The 16,760-nt window shown below is 45.5% G+C and overlaps 1 protein-coding gene across 1 annotated transcript in view; it reads left to right on the top strand.

Moving 5' to 3' along the window:
- LOC141077964 (uncharacterized) overlaps positions 1–16,760 on the top strand; it is a 63,282-nt gene that overhangs the window by 39,928 nt on the left and 6,594 nt on the right. The window contains 6 exon segments of the mRNA XM_073564747.1: positions 13,383–13,469; positions 13,765–13,914; positions 14,044–14,223; positions 14,300–14,423; positions 14,500–14,597; positions 14,796–14,886. Of these exon segments, the coding sequence (XP_073420848.1) occupies positions 13,383–13,469; positions 13,765–13,914; positions 14,044–14,223; positions 14,300–14,423; positions 14,500–14,597; positions 14,796–14,886 (730 nt within the window).

Raw genomic sequence — 16,760 nt, 5'->3', positions numbered from 1 at the left:
TCTCCAGGTAAAGGCACAATTGTGTCTGTCAGGGGAGTTTGTCTTCCAATTAGAAATCGTCCAGACCTGAATAAGTAAGATGTTTCTTTATTGGACATGCCGGCACGGAGAGAGAGGATGACAGCCACACCAGCTGTGGGCCGTCCTCTGTCTAACTCAATACATATTCTTAAGAGTTTAAATAGCAAAGCTGAAAGGGTGTTGGAACACATTGCGTTTGCAGAATAGTAAATACAATTTGCTTAGCATTGGGTTATCCTTATCTCTGTTACCACAGAAGCAAAGGTATGACTGTTACTTTTTGTACGTTAGATAAGTTTTGCAACCTAAGCATTACACCCATGTATTACATCAGCTGAAAAGAGTGACTAGGGATAATAATGGCAGAATCATGTACGGTATATACTGTGTATATACACACACATACACATATGTATATAGATACATACATATATATATATATATATACACATACACACACTCATACATACATACACACATGCACATAAAAGAAAGAACTTTATTACAATTATTATAACATTCCCTCATCTTGTAATAAAATCATTTATCTGTACACATTGGGGACAGATTTCTTTTTGTCAGATTTCACAGAAGATCTTCATATAATCTAGAGGGAGAGTAATACGTTCAGTATATTTATCATTAAGTCCAAAAATTTTCATTCTTTCCTTGGATTCCAAGGTCTCCATTCCTTGATACATAGGTTTTGTTATGGCAGAGTCAGTCTTTGAACAAGTCCTCTAATGCATAGAATAGCGCAGCATCCACAAACAATCAGCACTCCGGCCACGATGGTAAGAGATGTCAACGCAGAAGTGAATAATCCGGACCATTTCCCAAACCATCCTTCAGTCCAGGAATATGTCGTCATATCCAGAGTTCTCTGCTAATTCATTAGACGGGGCAGTCAGTCCATCAAGAGCTTTGAAGATACTCCCATCAGGATCTGTATTAGGGATAAAGGGTGCAACAAAATCCTCCAATCATTTTATATACACCTCCCTTTTCTGCTACTAACTTGTCTAATGCCATCCTATTCTGCCAAGCCATGAGAGGAGTTGGTCCTAATTGCTCAGCTGTCCCTTTAACTACATCTCGGGTATAATTAACAAATCTCTGCTGGTTATAGTATAAGTAGTTTATCCAATCTACATTCATTTTTATAATCACCCACCAAATTATGGATTCCCACCCGGCTGCTACCTGGTTCCTACCCTTGTACTCGGTGGTCACTCCCCTGGGAACTCCAATGTCATCTCTGTAGATACTAGAATGGAAGGATCCTTGCAGAGTTTTATGCTTCTGTCTCTTCCACTACGTACCTTTGGCCATATCTCTGTTGACAACAGGTGGAACGGCATGATTGGCTGGACCACCACACAGTCCCCTCGGGAACCATGTGGTAGTCTGGCTCTTATGCATTTATCACCGCATAACCACCATACATCCGCTCTCAGGGTAGTGTGGTCTGACCATATGGCTGAGTACTTGGCCCTGTGGGAGACAATGATCCATTCTCTACAAGAGTCGCCTTGGAGCTCTCCGAAGTCGTGCCCATGCCCTGGAAGACTAAAACAAGTATAGTTACCAGGATTAGCAATCACCTGTGGTGGGATATCCGGTTTCTCAAGTGGAGGATATAAAAATGTTAACATTTTACATTTTCCTTCCCTTTCTGAGCAGACATAAGTTTTACTATATAGCTTAATTTTTTTAAGCTTTCTGCAATGTATTTAAGCCATTCTAGCCATTCATTCTTCTCCTCACAGCCTCTCTCTAGAGCTAGTTTATCTTCATAAGTTAGGTTAGACAATCTAACTATGAACCCTATGGACTCTGTTATGGTTCTCTCTGGCATACCTTCCTTGGGTCTATGTATGCTGTTATTCTGAACTTCTATGTAGAAATATCATATTGGCTCTAATCCTGACATATCAGCTCTTCTAACCTTTGATCCCTCATCTTAGGGGTTTTTTTTTTAAATTCTCAGTAGCTGATTACAATTATTCTTATTTGTGTAAGGGGATCTCCTTTTTCCTAATGGAGAATCAGGCTTTAAATCTATGTAGCCATAAGGCTTATACCTATAGTCTCGGGCTACAATTGTCCATGCTGCTTTACTCCAGTCACACACATTCATCCCCTCTGCTATTAGAGCTCATAACACAAGCATACTTATCAGACTCTGCTAGTTTCACAGCTTGTTCCCTGTCTCTGCATCATTTATACAACAGACAGAAATCCACTAACATGGCGGCCTCCTGCCCAATTTCAAAAGTAAGATTGAAAGTCTTAAATCTGAAACCATTCTACCACCCTGGACTTTCCTCTCCTGCTGGGTCTATTACCCTCTACTCTCCCATCACTATGGTCACGATGAATATACATGTGACTAACCCTGATGTACACATCCTAGATCTGACCGTCTTGTCCGGGTAGGGGGATGAATGGGAGACTTCACCAGTTTGAGACAAGCTTTCCCTTGTGGAAAACCTCCCTTTGTAGCTGGACTTTGACAAGCAAGTCAGATCCTACTCTGTCCCTACCTGTCTGACAAGTTTACAGTATGAGAGATGGATCCAAGAATCTTGACCGCAGTAGGAGTAGTCTACAGGACCTGGTAAGGACCTTCCCACTTAGGATGGTGCTGGTGTCTCTTCTTTATCACCTTCACAAGGACCCAGTCTGCAGGTTTCACAATCTCAGGTTTTGTTAGTGGGTTTCCTGGAACAAAACTACGAGTAGAAACTTCTTTGTGAGTTAATATCTTAGCCATATATTCTGTAATGTGCAATCAACTTCCGCATCTATTCTTTTAAAGGATTTTAGCTGAGGTAACAGAAAAGATCTCCCGTATATGATTTCAAAGGCTGTCAGCACTACAGATGTCCGTGTGACATACATATTTAGTACAACCAATAGGCGACAGTGCAACCAATTTTTCCTGTTTCCTGCATGGTCTTTGTCAACCTATTTTTCAAGCTCCCACTGTGTCTCTCAACCAGTCCGGCTGACTGAGGATGACAGGCACAGTGGTTTCCTAACTCAATTGACAAAGTTTTTAGGTAATAATAATATTACTTAGTTTACTATATATTTTCTGGAACCCCAAATCTGGGTATGACTTCCTTTAGAAGGACCTTTGGTACCATTAATGCATCAGGGTGGACAGCTTCAATCCACCTGCTGAAAGCATCCATAATAACAAGGCCGGACCTTTTCCCTCACACTTGTTCAATAAAATCCATACAAATGTGTTGGAATAAGTATTCAGGGTGAGGACATTGTCCTCTCTCTGGTCTCAGGTTCCTTTAGGAATTATTTTTGCACAAGTAATGCAGATTAAACAAAAAATGTAATAGTTAGTAAATCATAAATACGTAAGATATGACCTCTACCATCCCTCCTGTTGAGACATAGCTTATGCCATGGCTCAATACTGTGACATATCTTAGGAGGTCACTGGGCAGTTCATACATATAAGCCATCTTTAAAGATAACCCCTTTTGTTACCAATTTTTTTTTTTTTCTTTTTTTCTTTTAATGCCAATAGCATGTCATCCACATATAAGAGCATCTGGCTGCCTTCTGGTGACTCACATTGAGCTTGGTTAGCCGATTTTACCTGGTAAACAATAGTAGGTGATTCACAGTACCCTTGTGGGATTCCGGTGAATGTATACCTGCTCCCCTTATATGTGAATACAAACCAAACCTGGCGATCTGGATGTACCAGGATGCTGAAGACATTACTGACATCACTGTAAAGACCTCATGTTCCGGCCTCCAGACATTCAGCAGAGTATGGGGGTCTGGCACTGTGGGGGCTCTTGTTATCACAGCCTCGCCTACAGATGGGGGCGCCCTCCCTACTGGAAACAAGGTTGTGTTAAAAGGTGAGCTGGCACAGGGTATAATCACCCCTTTTATCGATCCCACATCTGCAGGTCATGAGGACCACAAAGATTCTGGGTATGTGGCCAGTTCTTCCTCTAATTCTAGGAAAGGATCAGCATTTCTCACTCGTTCCCCTGCCTCGCTGCAGGTGGACACTGGGTTTAGAAATGGTGTTCCACTTTAGTACTTGTGACCGTGCCTGCAGTCTGACATTGTAAAATGAGCCATCACCCAAATCCTCCCTTTGTTACTTTCCTTACACTCCAACAAAATCACCAAGGAATTCCATGATCTACCTTTACATCTGGAGAGGGAAATATGTGGCACGGGGCCTCTAAAAAGCAAAAACAACAATTTAATTTGTTCTGACAGTTTACACCTGACGGCACAGTTCCCTTTATAATTCCAGTATATGGTGTGCAAAGAACAATCTAGAGCATGAAAATTCTCATATTTTACATCAGGACCCCTGAAATACCTGTAGTACATGGTGCAGTGTAGTCCTTCAGGTGTGTGAACATCTACATTTGTGTACCTTTATCTATTGCTTCCTTGATGAAGGACTCCGTAATAAAGGATGGTCCTGCAGTTATTAGATCTAGACTGTAATAATATCTGGATTCTCCATACCCCTGGAGCACCATTGTCTCAGCCATGGATTTCACCTATAGTCCTGCAGCAGTAGGAATTATTCCCAGGCTCAGGGCTGCATCATATCCCTCCCACACAGCTGATAATATAAGTTGTGTAATTGCACTTTTACCTGTGCCGAGAGACCGGTGTCTCCACAGGCGTAGATAATGGCTCTCTGTGTCTTACCACTTGCTCCTTTTACCACTATGCAGGCAGCAGACAGTCCAATAGTCGGTATCTCTTCTGGATGTACTAAGGTTCTAGTGGCTCCTGAATCAACAAGAAAAGTGACCTCATGGCTTCCCACAAGGACGGTTACTTCTGGAAATACAGTGTTTTTTTATACATTTCTACTTCATCCAAGTTAAATATTACTTCAGGAATCCTATTGTTTTCCTCTGGCAAAAAGGGATCTGATATTTGTGATGTGATGTTGTTTTTATCAGTTGCCTTTAGTCATTGGTTTTGTATATTTGGGGCGTATTGTCTATCTGGGCATTGTCGGATAAAGTGTCCATTCTTCCCACAATGCCAACAAGATAGTCTATCTCCTGCTCTCTTACCTCTCCCCCTTCCTCTTCCTCTACCCCTGTCTCCTTGTCCTTTATTTGGATCTTTTTGGGCAACAAAGATCTCACACCTATCATCAACTAAAAATACTTGACCTTTTTTAACTTTTATTTTTATTTTTTTGGTCCTTAAAGTACTGGTCTGCATGTCTGGCATAATCTAAAACTTCAGTCAGTCGGGCTGTCCTGTTTGTAACCATGTGTTTGGTAATATACCCACTTATTTGGGACTGACAACCCTTTAAGAAGGCGGTTTTTAATTGCTGTTCATAGGGGGTATCGTTCATCATGTTAACAGGTGGGACAATGCCACTATGGATGTCAAATACCTCTTTAATTCTGTGATAATATCTATCGACATCCTCGTCATCCTGCTGTATAGTCCTATTAATTTCTGTCCAATTTCCTGTAACTGTGTACCATGTCCTTACTCTATCCATTAAGTTCCCCATGTTCACAGCTTATCTTACAATCTCAAAAACTGTTAGTTTAGATTTTATAGTACCTTCTACTGGTTACTCAAGATGAAAGGGACATCTGAATGTTCTATTTTCAAAGACACACAATTTTACCCTCTATATGGTGCAAAAGTTAGGCTTATCAATCTATAAGCAAAAAGGACACATTGCACATTTAATCTGAAGACTGTTCTCTCTGGGTACCTGATGAGAAAGGACCATATCCAGTCTCATTCCAGGGATACTCTCTTGGTACAATCTTAATAACTTTCCAGCTTTCAGATGAAATGGAAAATAACAATTCTGCCTTACAATGAGGACAAGATCTTAAAATATATCTGTGGGTCTACGTCCTGTAAGGATGTTACGTAAAATTCTTATACACAAGAAAAAGACAAACAACAAGATAAGGACTATACACAATATAAACCCTGGAGCACAATGGATTTCTACCCACTTTTAAGAAGTTTGACAAAGATCAGTGAAATTAATATGTCAACAAGAAGGTAAAAAACCAACAACAACAATTCAATTACTGCTCCTAATATCCAGGATCTAAATAATCCTCACTGATTACACTTAGGGATGGGCGAGTCTACTCGCTAGGACTCGTTACTCGGTGAATAGTAAGGGACTCGCTGGACTCGTTACTCGGCGAGTCTCCCAGTGATTAATCGCACAGTAACGAGTCCAATGCAAGTCAATGGCAATCCTAGTTTTGTCAGAGTTTTTTTTTCTCACTCGCTAGACTCGCTATATCACATCGCTGTCAACAGCGAGTCTGAGCGAGTCTACGATTCCGAGTCCTGTATACTGGATTCGGGACTCGCTTATACAGAATCTGTTATGTTCCTACAAGTTTCCAAGACAGCCTATGTCAACACACAGCGATTGTGAGCGAGTCTGAGCGAGTCTACGAATCCCGAGTCCTGTATACTGGATTCGGGACTCGCAAATATAGAATCTGTTATGTTCCTACAAAGCTTCCGAGACAGCCTAGCGTGTTAGGTCAGAAAACTTTTTTAGATGGACAAGCATGTTAGCCAATCATATTCAGTAATGTTGGTTGTGGCAGGACTATGATTGGCTTCTGTCCATCGTGATGCCTATGTCATGTATGAGAGGCGAGGCTGTATATAAGCCTTTTCCACCGCCATTTCCTCTACATTCCTGAGAGATCTGAGATAGAGCAGGGTGAGGTAGATGCTTGAGCAGATCATAGGGATTGTCAGTTAGTGTAGGGAAACTTCAAGATTCCTTATATTAAACCCAAACAGCTCTTCTGAGAGCTACCAGGAGGACAGAGGAGTACTGTGTAGACTGTAGGCAGGCAGGCAGGGAGGATCAAGCCTTACAGTGCAGTGCACAGTGCAGGGACTAGTGTGCAGCTTCACTGCTAGGTGTCAGCACACACACTTACCCCGCCAGCAAGTGATGCCTACAGCACCACCTAACTCCATCTCGGTGACTGTGCATTTGTCAACAATGTCACAAAAACCACAATTTCCCAAAAAAGAGGTTGCAAAGGGACGAGGTCGTGGCCGTAGCAGTGCAGGGAACATCACTTGAGCGATCTCCCTCCAGGCTGTAGTCCGCTGGATGTTATGCCCATAGGCAGGGTCAGTGGGGAGCCAAAGCAGGGGCCGAGCCTCCACCAGATCAATCAACTGCAGCGTGTTGACAGTGACATGGGCCATGATTGCTCTGTATTGCTCTGTGTGTGTGTGCGTATGTCAACTCGACTCGGATTATTTCCTGTTTGCTCAAAGCATGGTGTGTGCTAGAGAAAATCGCTTCCCTCGCCTCATCGGCGCTAAATAAGACAAACAAATGCGAGTTTGGACTCGGACACAGCAGCAACAAACTGTTGCGAGTGGGGTTTACAAATCGCCAATGCAAGCGCTTTCCGAGACACATCTGCGATTTGTAAATCGCACATTACTCGCTAAGACTCGCTTCCCCATTCATTAACATTGGACTCGCTAGACTCGCAACGAGTAGCAAGTCCCGGGCTCGGACTCGCTAGAGTCAAGCGATTCCGAGTAATTTAGGACTCGCCCATCACTAATTACACTATGTCCCAGATATTTACCTGCTTGTATCTCTATATCTTGCCATCTCCGTCCAATGAAGGCCTGTAAGGGCCTAGTATGACAACACAGTGTGACAAACGTGAACGGTCCCCAAGGAATGGGGTCACGATGATAAATGTGGTCACTGATCTGAACGAGATAAATATGCTCACAGGGACTTCTGACCAGTGTAACAGTACAAACACACAACATACAACAGCTTCCACAGTTAGAGAATGGACAGACACACGTACACAGAGACATAAGACAGGAGAGTAAAGTTCCCTCGTACTCCTATTCCTGAAGTGCTGAGATAAAGTCTAATGACACCGCCTCTTTATATACAGAGACGTTCCCGTCCTTAATATCAGGTATTCAGACAGGGCCGGACTGGGACTAAAATTCAGCCCTGGCATTTGAAGTTACACAGGGCCACTAGTCACATGGTGACTATATAATATCTTTGTACACTTGCAGTTTACAAGAAGTGAGAGGAGATTAACACGACTATATAACATGTAGTCACAGCTGTGCCCAGTATTTCAGCTCAGTCCTATTTATTGCTTTTAGGTACAGTACTCCTCCCAAAGCTCTGTCCCCTTTTGTATGCATGATTACAGAATTCCTGGCAGAACTGCTATCCATTGGGCAACCAGACCACCTGGTCATAGCCGCCCCTATCATACCTCCCAACTTTTGAAGAAGGGAAAGATGGACAAAGACTGCGGCGCGCAAATTTTGGCCACGCCCAGCCACACCCATTTCACAAATAGTCACACCCATGTCCACACCTAATCGCACCCATTTAGCACTGCTGATCACACTGACTGGTACTGAGGGCACAGTGGCTGGCATTATGGGCATACTGACAGGCACTAAGGAAGAGAGAAAACGGAGAGAGAGAGAGAAAAAAGAAAACAGAGAGAGCGAGAAAGAAAGGGGAAAGAAAGAACAGTGAGAGACGAAGAAAGAACAGTGAGAGACAGAGAAAGAACAGAGAGAGAAAGAAAGAAGTAAAGAAAAGAAAGAAAGAACAGAGAGAAAGAGAGGAAAGAAAAAGAAAGAAAGAGGGGAAGAAAGAACAGAGAGAGAAAGAAAAAGAGAGAAAGAAATAAAGAAAGATTCTACAAAGATACTATAGCAGCCCGGCTCCCATTGTAGTGCCCACCTGAGCCTCCCGGTGCAGGACATATCATGATCCGCTCACATGGCCGGCATCCCCGATTCCAAGGCGATCCTGCTGTCTGTGCTGTCCGAGGAGGACACGGTGATGGATCTGAAGCATTCCTGGTTCCGTCACAATCTCCTCAAGAAATTATCTCATTTCCGGTCAGCTTCCAGCACATCACTTCAGGTGGAACGTCATGTGTGTGTTTTAAAATGCTCCTCGGGGCTCCGCCGTGTACTCCTGTGTCCGTGGGAAAAGCCCGCTTTGTATGCTTTGTACACACTTGGCTCCGCTCCGTACATCCCGTACACATATGGCTCCACTCCATCCACACACGGCTCCACTCTGTCCACCTCGTACACGCGTGGCTCCTCTCCGTACACCTCATACACACACGGCTCCTCTCCGTACACCTCGTACACCCACGGCTCCGCTCCGTACACCTCGTACACCCACGGCTCCGCTCCGTACACCTCGTACACCCACGGCTCCGCTCCGTACACCTCGTACACCCACGGCTCCGCTCCGTACACCTCGTACACACGGCTCCGCTCCGTACACCTCGTACACATGGCTCCGCTCCGTACACCTCATACACGTGCGGATCCGCTCCGTACACCTCGTACACCCACGGCTCCGCTCCGTACACCTCGTACACACACGGCTCACACACGGCTCCGCTCCGTACACCTCGTACACACGGCTCTGCTCCGTACACCTCGTACACACGGCTCCGCTCCGTACACCTCGTACACACGGCTCCGCTCCGTACACCTCATACACATGCGGCTCCGCTCCGTACATCTCGTACACCCACGGCTCCGCTCTGTACACCTCGTACACACACGGCTCACCCACGGCTCCGCTCCGTACACCTCGTACACACGGCTCCGCTCCGTACACCTCGTACACACACTGCTCCGCTCCGTACACCTCGTACACCCACGGCTCCGCTCCGTACACCTCGTACACCCACGGCTCCGCTCCGTACACCTCGTACACCCACGACTCCGCTCCGTACACCTCGTACACACGGCTCCGCTCCGTACACCTCATACACGTGCGGCTCCGCTCCGTACACCTCGTACACCCATGGCTCCGCTCCGTACACCTCGTACACCCACGGCTCACCCACGGCTCCGCTCCGTACACCTCGTACACACGGCTCCGCTCCGTACACCTCGTACACACACGGCTCCGCTCCGTACACCTCGTACACACAAAAAAAAACAAAAAGCAAAAACACAAATATCCTGAACTAAAAAGTAAAAAATATATACTGCAAATAATGCATAAAGGTAATAAACACACAGCTCTGCTACATCCACACTGTAAATCCTGACCCCACACATACTTACCTCAACCAGCACCATGACAACAGCAAAGCAGAGTCTTGCAGACGGTAGAGGCAAGGCTGAGCGCACAGGACCTGTGATGAGGTCACAGGAGGGGCGGAGTCAGGGGTGACATGATCGGGGGTCTGGACAAAGGCTCCTGATCATGTGACCCCCCTGACTCCTCCCCTCCTGTGACCTCATCACAGGTCCTGCGAACAGAGCGAGCAGGCAAGCGAGTGCGACGCTGTGAGTGGCTGCGGGGGGGAGGGGGTCTCATGCTATGGCGAGGATGGGGTGCGTGGGGGAGGCGTGGCGGCTTATCTCCCTGCAGTGCGGGAGGAACTTGGAAACTATCACCGCCGTGCCCGCAGAGGGCCGGCGGCAGGAGCAACAGTGGCCGCAGCAGCTGGCAAGCGGCCAGATGATCGGGCGCTGCCGCCCGCGGCCCACGTGACAGCAGCCCAGCGGGAAAATGCCCGGTTGGTTATATTGCCAATCCGGGCCTGTATTCAGAGCACCACAGGCGCAGACTCTCCTCAGTGAAATGAGGAGGGTTCAGTCACCCTGTGTTATTAAAAGAAAAACATATAACAAAACAACATAGAATATTCTCTATGGGGATCATGTGACAAGTACCTAGGTGATTTATACCACTATAGTAACCTATGATTTGTCTCCAGTCCACAGATGACTGTTAACCACGCCTACTGGACTCCCTAATACATTCAGGATTTTATATTGCAATCCTCATACATTCACTCAAGATAACATTCAAGGAGTCTCATGTGTAACATAAAACATATAGTTATGGCGTTTTAGTTCTATGTAGTTTCAAAAGACAGACAAAACAGCACACCTAACAGAAAACAACATTCAACAAAGTACAGAAGACAAAACAGAAAACCAGCAAAAATTCATCTTATACCGGATTCCTTAACCCCTTAGTAGCCCTTTTTAAAAACAGCACCCCCTGACATATTGAAAACTTCTGTCAGATAGTTTATTAACCCTTCAGGTGATTTACAGGAATTAATGCAAAGTGGTATAGCAGGATACAGCAAGTTGTCAGCTATAGTAGACAGCCGACAGCTGCTGGATCGTCACCTGTGTGGGGATGATATTCTCTTATATCTCAGGTCAGAAAAAAGATATACTGGCTGTCATTAAGGGGTTAATCTAACGAGAATCTCCCTCGATTCTCCCATCTAGATCGATTTAACGTGCACACGGAGTTTTTTATTCCACAGCCTTCTCACACTGGCTTTGTACCCATTCAAAAAATAAAAAATAAAATAAATAGAGATTATTGTTATTTAGCGGAATATCTTAAAAGAACAAACAAACCCCAAATCTATGGAGCTCCAATTGCATGTAAACTTCCAATTTACAGGAGCCTCTCACAAACCCCAATTGGAAAAGTCTACCAGTTCCCTATTCAATTCCTAAAATAACATTCATAATATAATGAAAATTATTAAATGTTCTTACCTGTATTCAGATACAGACGATTCCCAGAGATCCTTAGACTATACGAAATCTGTCACTTTCCCTCAAACCGGTATAACTGATTAATGCCCCTGGTGACGCCTAATGTCAAGGCGGAGGACTTACTTAAGGAGTCCCAGACTCCCCCGTGCACGGTTTACAGTACTCAGCGGTGAGGGAAAGGTGTTGGATTCCCGGCCAACGCACCAAATGTCAGTGGAGTTTCAGTCTTCCAATTAGAAATCGTCCAGACCTGAATAAGTAAGATGCTTCTTTATTGGACATGCCGGCATGGAGAGAGAATGACGACCACACAAGATGTGAGGAGTCCTCTGTCTAACTTAATACATATTCTTAAGAGTTTAAATAGCAAAACCCAAAGGGTGTTGAAACATTGCGTTTGCAAAAAAGAGTACATACAATATGCTGAGCTTGTTAGAAATCCTTATCTACAGTTACCAGAGAAGTCATGTAAGACAAGGAAACCTGCTAACGTTCACAAAAAGTAACAACCAAAAGTAACACCCATGTATTACATCAGCTGAAAAGAGATTCAAAGTCTTAAGCAAAAATAAATGGCATATATGCAGTCATGTGCATAGATACATATATACATACACACCCATACATACATACACGCATGGGTATATATATATACACACATAAGAAAGAACTTTATTACAATTATTATAACAGGCGGATTCGCTCCGTACACCTCGTTTACACTCGGCTCGGCTCCGTACACCTCGTGCACACACGGCTTCGCTCCGTACACCCTGTACACACACGGCTCAGCTCCATACACCTCGTACACACGGCTCCGCTCCGTACACCTCGTACACACAGGGCTCCGCTCCGTACACCTCGTACACACACGGCTCAGCTCCATACACCTCGTACACACACGGCTCCGCTCCGTACACCTCGTACACACAGGGCTCCGCTCCGTACACCTCATACACACACGGCTCCGCTCTGTACACCTCGTACACAGGCGGCTGCGCTCCGTACACCTTGTACACACACGGCTCTGCTCCGTACACCTCGTACACACACGCTCCGCTCTGTACACCTCGTACACACACGGCTCCGCTCCGTACACCTCGTACACACACGGCTCCGCTCCGTACACCTCGTACACCTCGTACACACACGGCTCTGCTACATCCACCCTGTAAAACCCTCCTGACCTCACACATAAACTTCCACTCATCCAGCACCATGACAACCAGCACACTGAGGCCCCTGATCATGGGACCCCTGACTCCTCCCCTCCTGTGACCTCATCACAGGTCCTGTGCACATAGAGCAGCTGTAGAAATCTCCGGCCTCGGGGTCTCACCAGACTTCGCTCTTTTCTTGCAGGGGCCGCAGTGGATTTCATCCTGGATCCATAGAGCTGAATAGAGGAGCGATGTTCCTTCACTCTGATGGGAATTGATGGTGACGTTTGTCCAACGTCCACGTTACCGAGTAAATCCCCCCAGGACTGCAGCCGGTAAAGACCCCGATATCCACAGGTGCCCCCTCTAATTGGGGGAAAGGGATAGAAAAGCCTCTTATCCCGAGGGGAAACCCTGTACATGGAGACATCGGCCTCAGATCTCTCCTGTCCTGTTCTTCCAGAAAAGCCTCAAACTTCTGTGTGTGACTCAGAGCTGAGATCTAACGTGAGAGAAGATTCCAGTGCGGGGAAGACGGGAAACCTTCATATAGACGGCCGGTGGGGATGGAGGCAGTGACCGACTCTGGCCAAATCTGTCTCTAGAGCCGCAGTAGAAGATGAAGATGTCGTCCTCACCATGAAGGAGTTATTTCTCATGTCGCGTGTCATGAATATCTCCTGCAGTATTGCTAATGCCGATTCCAGTGTCGGTAATGAGACGAGAATTAGCGTTATGGAAGATGAGTCTATGAGGAACGTGTTCAGCTGCCGACTCCGAGGAGGAAACTGCTTGTTGTCTGTGGCCTAAATATATAGGTTTTATTAGTAGATGTCAGGGAAGAAAACCAAACCCTGTAAGATAATAAATTTCCTCTTATGTTTCCCTTATTATCTCCAGTAATTGTATTATTACACAGGATTCTTATGATGTTACATCGGATCATCTTCTTCTCATTCAGGTCTCTACAATATCGGATCCTCTCAGTGAAGATCTTCTACAGAAGAGAATTTTCCTGATTTACCCATCAAGGATGGATATGGACAGAGACAAGATGGCGGAGAGGATGTTACACCTCACCCTAGAGATCCTCTTCCGTCTCACTGGAGAGGTGAGAGATTCTGATGACGTCACATTACATCATTCTTATCTATGGGAATAACAGATGGACAGAACTGGAGAGGTGAGGACTCTGGAAATGTCTGTAGTGAGATTTATTAATGTGTCTCTCCATAACCAGGATTACACAGTGGTGAAGAAGACCTCTAGTGATCGCTGTCAGGACCCTGTGTCTGAGGGATGGGGAAGACCCCTGAGCCCAATCACGGGGCCTCCACCTCACCCCCTGATCCATGAGGGCATCAATGACCAGAAGATCCTAGAACTCATCTACAAGATGATTGAGCTGCTGACTGGAGAGGTGACACTGCTGGGAATGCTGGGACATTATACAGTAACACTATGAAGGGGGATGACGGTATCATTGTATGTGTCAGGTTCCTATAAGGTGTCAGGATGTCGCTGTCTATTTCTCCATGGAGGAGTGGGAGTATTTAGAAGGACACAGAGATCTGTACAAGGACGTCATAATGGAGGTTCCCCAGCCCCTCACATCACCAGGTAATAGGACTAAATACACACGGCCTATAATTATCTGTATGTAAATGAATTCAGTCCCTGTATGTGTTTCCTCCAGATCTGTCCAGTAAGAGGACAACACCAGAGAGATGTCCCCGTCCTCTTCTTCCACAGGACTGTAACCAAGAAGATTCCAGTGCTCCTCAGGATCATCAGGTAGATGGAGAGAAGGTGTCAGGAGATCTCCCCTATGATGTGTAGACGGCTGTGAAGGTCTTGTGCTCAGTCTTGTTTTATCCACCAGTATTATATGTTTTATACTTGTGTAATGAGAACGGTGGAGATGGCAGGATTAGAGCTGATCATAGATGGGACTTCTCCATCTGTTAGTGACTTTTACAATATTTGTTTCAGGGTGAAGATCTGACCCATATTAATACTACAGAGACATATGTGAGAGATGATGAGCGGTGTAAAGAGGAGATTCCCACATATGACTACCCAGGTGAGTAGTAACCACTGAATGCAGAGAAGTCACAGATTCCTCTCAGTCACCGGCTGTGGCTGCTTTATCGGTGGTGTAGTCTGGCCGTATTACCATGATCACCCTTTTGCCTCTAGACCACAACATTCTCCTCCATCCAAAACTGTTCAAATGACTTTGGGCAGTGAAAGCCCTTTTCTGTAGAACTTACAACCTGGAGGATCCACCTACCCCCTGGGATTAGTGTGAGGGTGATGCCTTAAAGCGAGATCTATATGATTGCTTGTACCTGACCCAATATAGGCCGAGTGCGCGCTTAAAGAGTCACACTGAACACAGAGTTAGATGTCTACTCCTTTCTCAGTATAGGCTTGCACACAACTGAAGTTTATTCTCAAGACAAAGAGACAGGAAATGGGTGTCACACCATCTTCTGAGTAGCCAGTGTCAGTCTATGATAGGTCCATTTCAGCTTCACTTCCATATATGGTATCCAGTATCTCAGCTTCTGCATTCCAAGGATTCCTTCCAGGGTGTTGCCTGAAGACACAGACGCCATTTTGGTATAGAACTGACTTAGGCTAGTTTCACACTAGCGTTTCACTGACCTGCGTTGGTCTGCGCACGGCCGCCGCTAAGCTCCAACCCAGGCCGCGCCTCCTCCCGGCTGCTCCGCCTATGGGCGCAAGACGCTGCATGTGACCTTCGTACCCTATCTTTAGCATTGGGTACGCAGGCCATGCGCAGGTATGCGTTTGCTGGCGCATGCGTCCTTTTGAGGGTGCGCCGAGCACACCAAAATGCAACACGATCCAGGATAGGGCCAAGTCTGTGATGCCAAGAGATGAGAGAATCTGTAGCAGGAGGGAATAGTCCATGGTGTTGAAGGCAGAAGACAGGTCCAGGAGAAGAAGGACAAAGTAGTGTCGCTTGCTCTTGGTGGTTAGTAGGTCGTTAGTCACTTTACTTAGGGCAGTTTCAGTTGAGTGATGCGGTCGGAAGCCAGATTGTAACCGGTCAAAGAGGGAACAGGAGGAGAGGTGGGAGGACAGTTCAAGATATACATGCTGTTCCAGTAGTTTTGAGGCGTAAGGGAGGAGAGATATTGGGTGATAGTTAGACACAGAGGATTGGTCAAGGGAGGGCTTTTTGAGGATGAGTGTGATTGAGGCATGTTTGAAGGATGAGGGAAAGACACCATTTCTGTCCAATAACAGCAGAGTTGCCCTTTATCCTGACTTTTCAATTTGTATTAAAACCAACTAACTTCCAGGAGGATTGTGATAATCTACAGGACAAACATTCCACCTGTGCCATGATAGATCTCTAAGCTGTGCGTGGCTGAGGGCTGTAATATACATTTATTCCCGCCTGCAGAAGATGTGTTGGCTCCAGCCCTGGTGTCATGGATTCTCTCCACGTCATAAATTACATTGTTTCTGATCCTAAGGAATTCAGATTACTGCACAATCTCTCCTGAAATGGGGAGCAATATTATTTTCTCTAATCTTCTGGTCAGGATCCATAGTAGCTCCAATGGTCCACCATAAATGAGGGCAACTCTGGTTTACTGTTGTGTAATCTGTATTTGTAGTTTTCAGTTAATGAGATTCTCGTGCTCTGGGGCGGGGCTGTGGGTGGGGCTGTGGGCGGGGCTTTATATGTTGCTCTGATTACATATTCATCTGTATTGGCTTATGACAGGTCGCTGACCCCTCACTGACCTGCCCCCATTATTACATAATGCATATAATAGCATTGATATTATTGGTGATAATGCCTATAATATTGTGGCTATTGTGAGGCTTAGAAAAAAATTACATCCAGCAAAATGTCACCAGCGGCCCCTGTCCAGTAGCCTCTGTCTCTTACTTATAGATAATACTGTGCAGGTG

The sequence above is a fragment of the Dendrobates tinctorius genome, unplaced genomic scaffold, assembly GCF_039654945.1.
Source record: "Dendrobates tinctorius isolate UK_male_01 unplaced genomic scaffold, ASM3965494v1 ptg000485l, whole genome shotgun sequence".
Taxonomy (NCBI): domain Eukaryota; kingdom Metazoa; phylum Chordata; class Amphibia; order Anura; family Dendrobatidae; genus Dendrobates; species Dendrobates tinctorius.
Note: the sequence above shows the minus strand (reverse complement) of the source record. Positions and strands in the feature narration are given on the sequence as shown.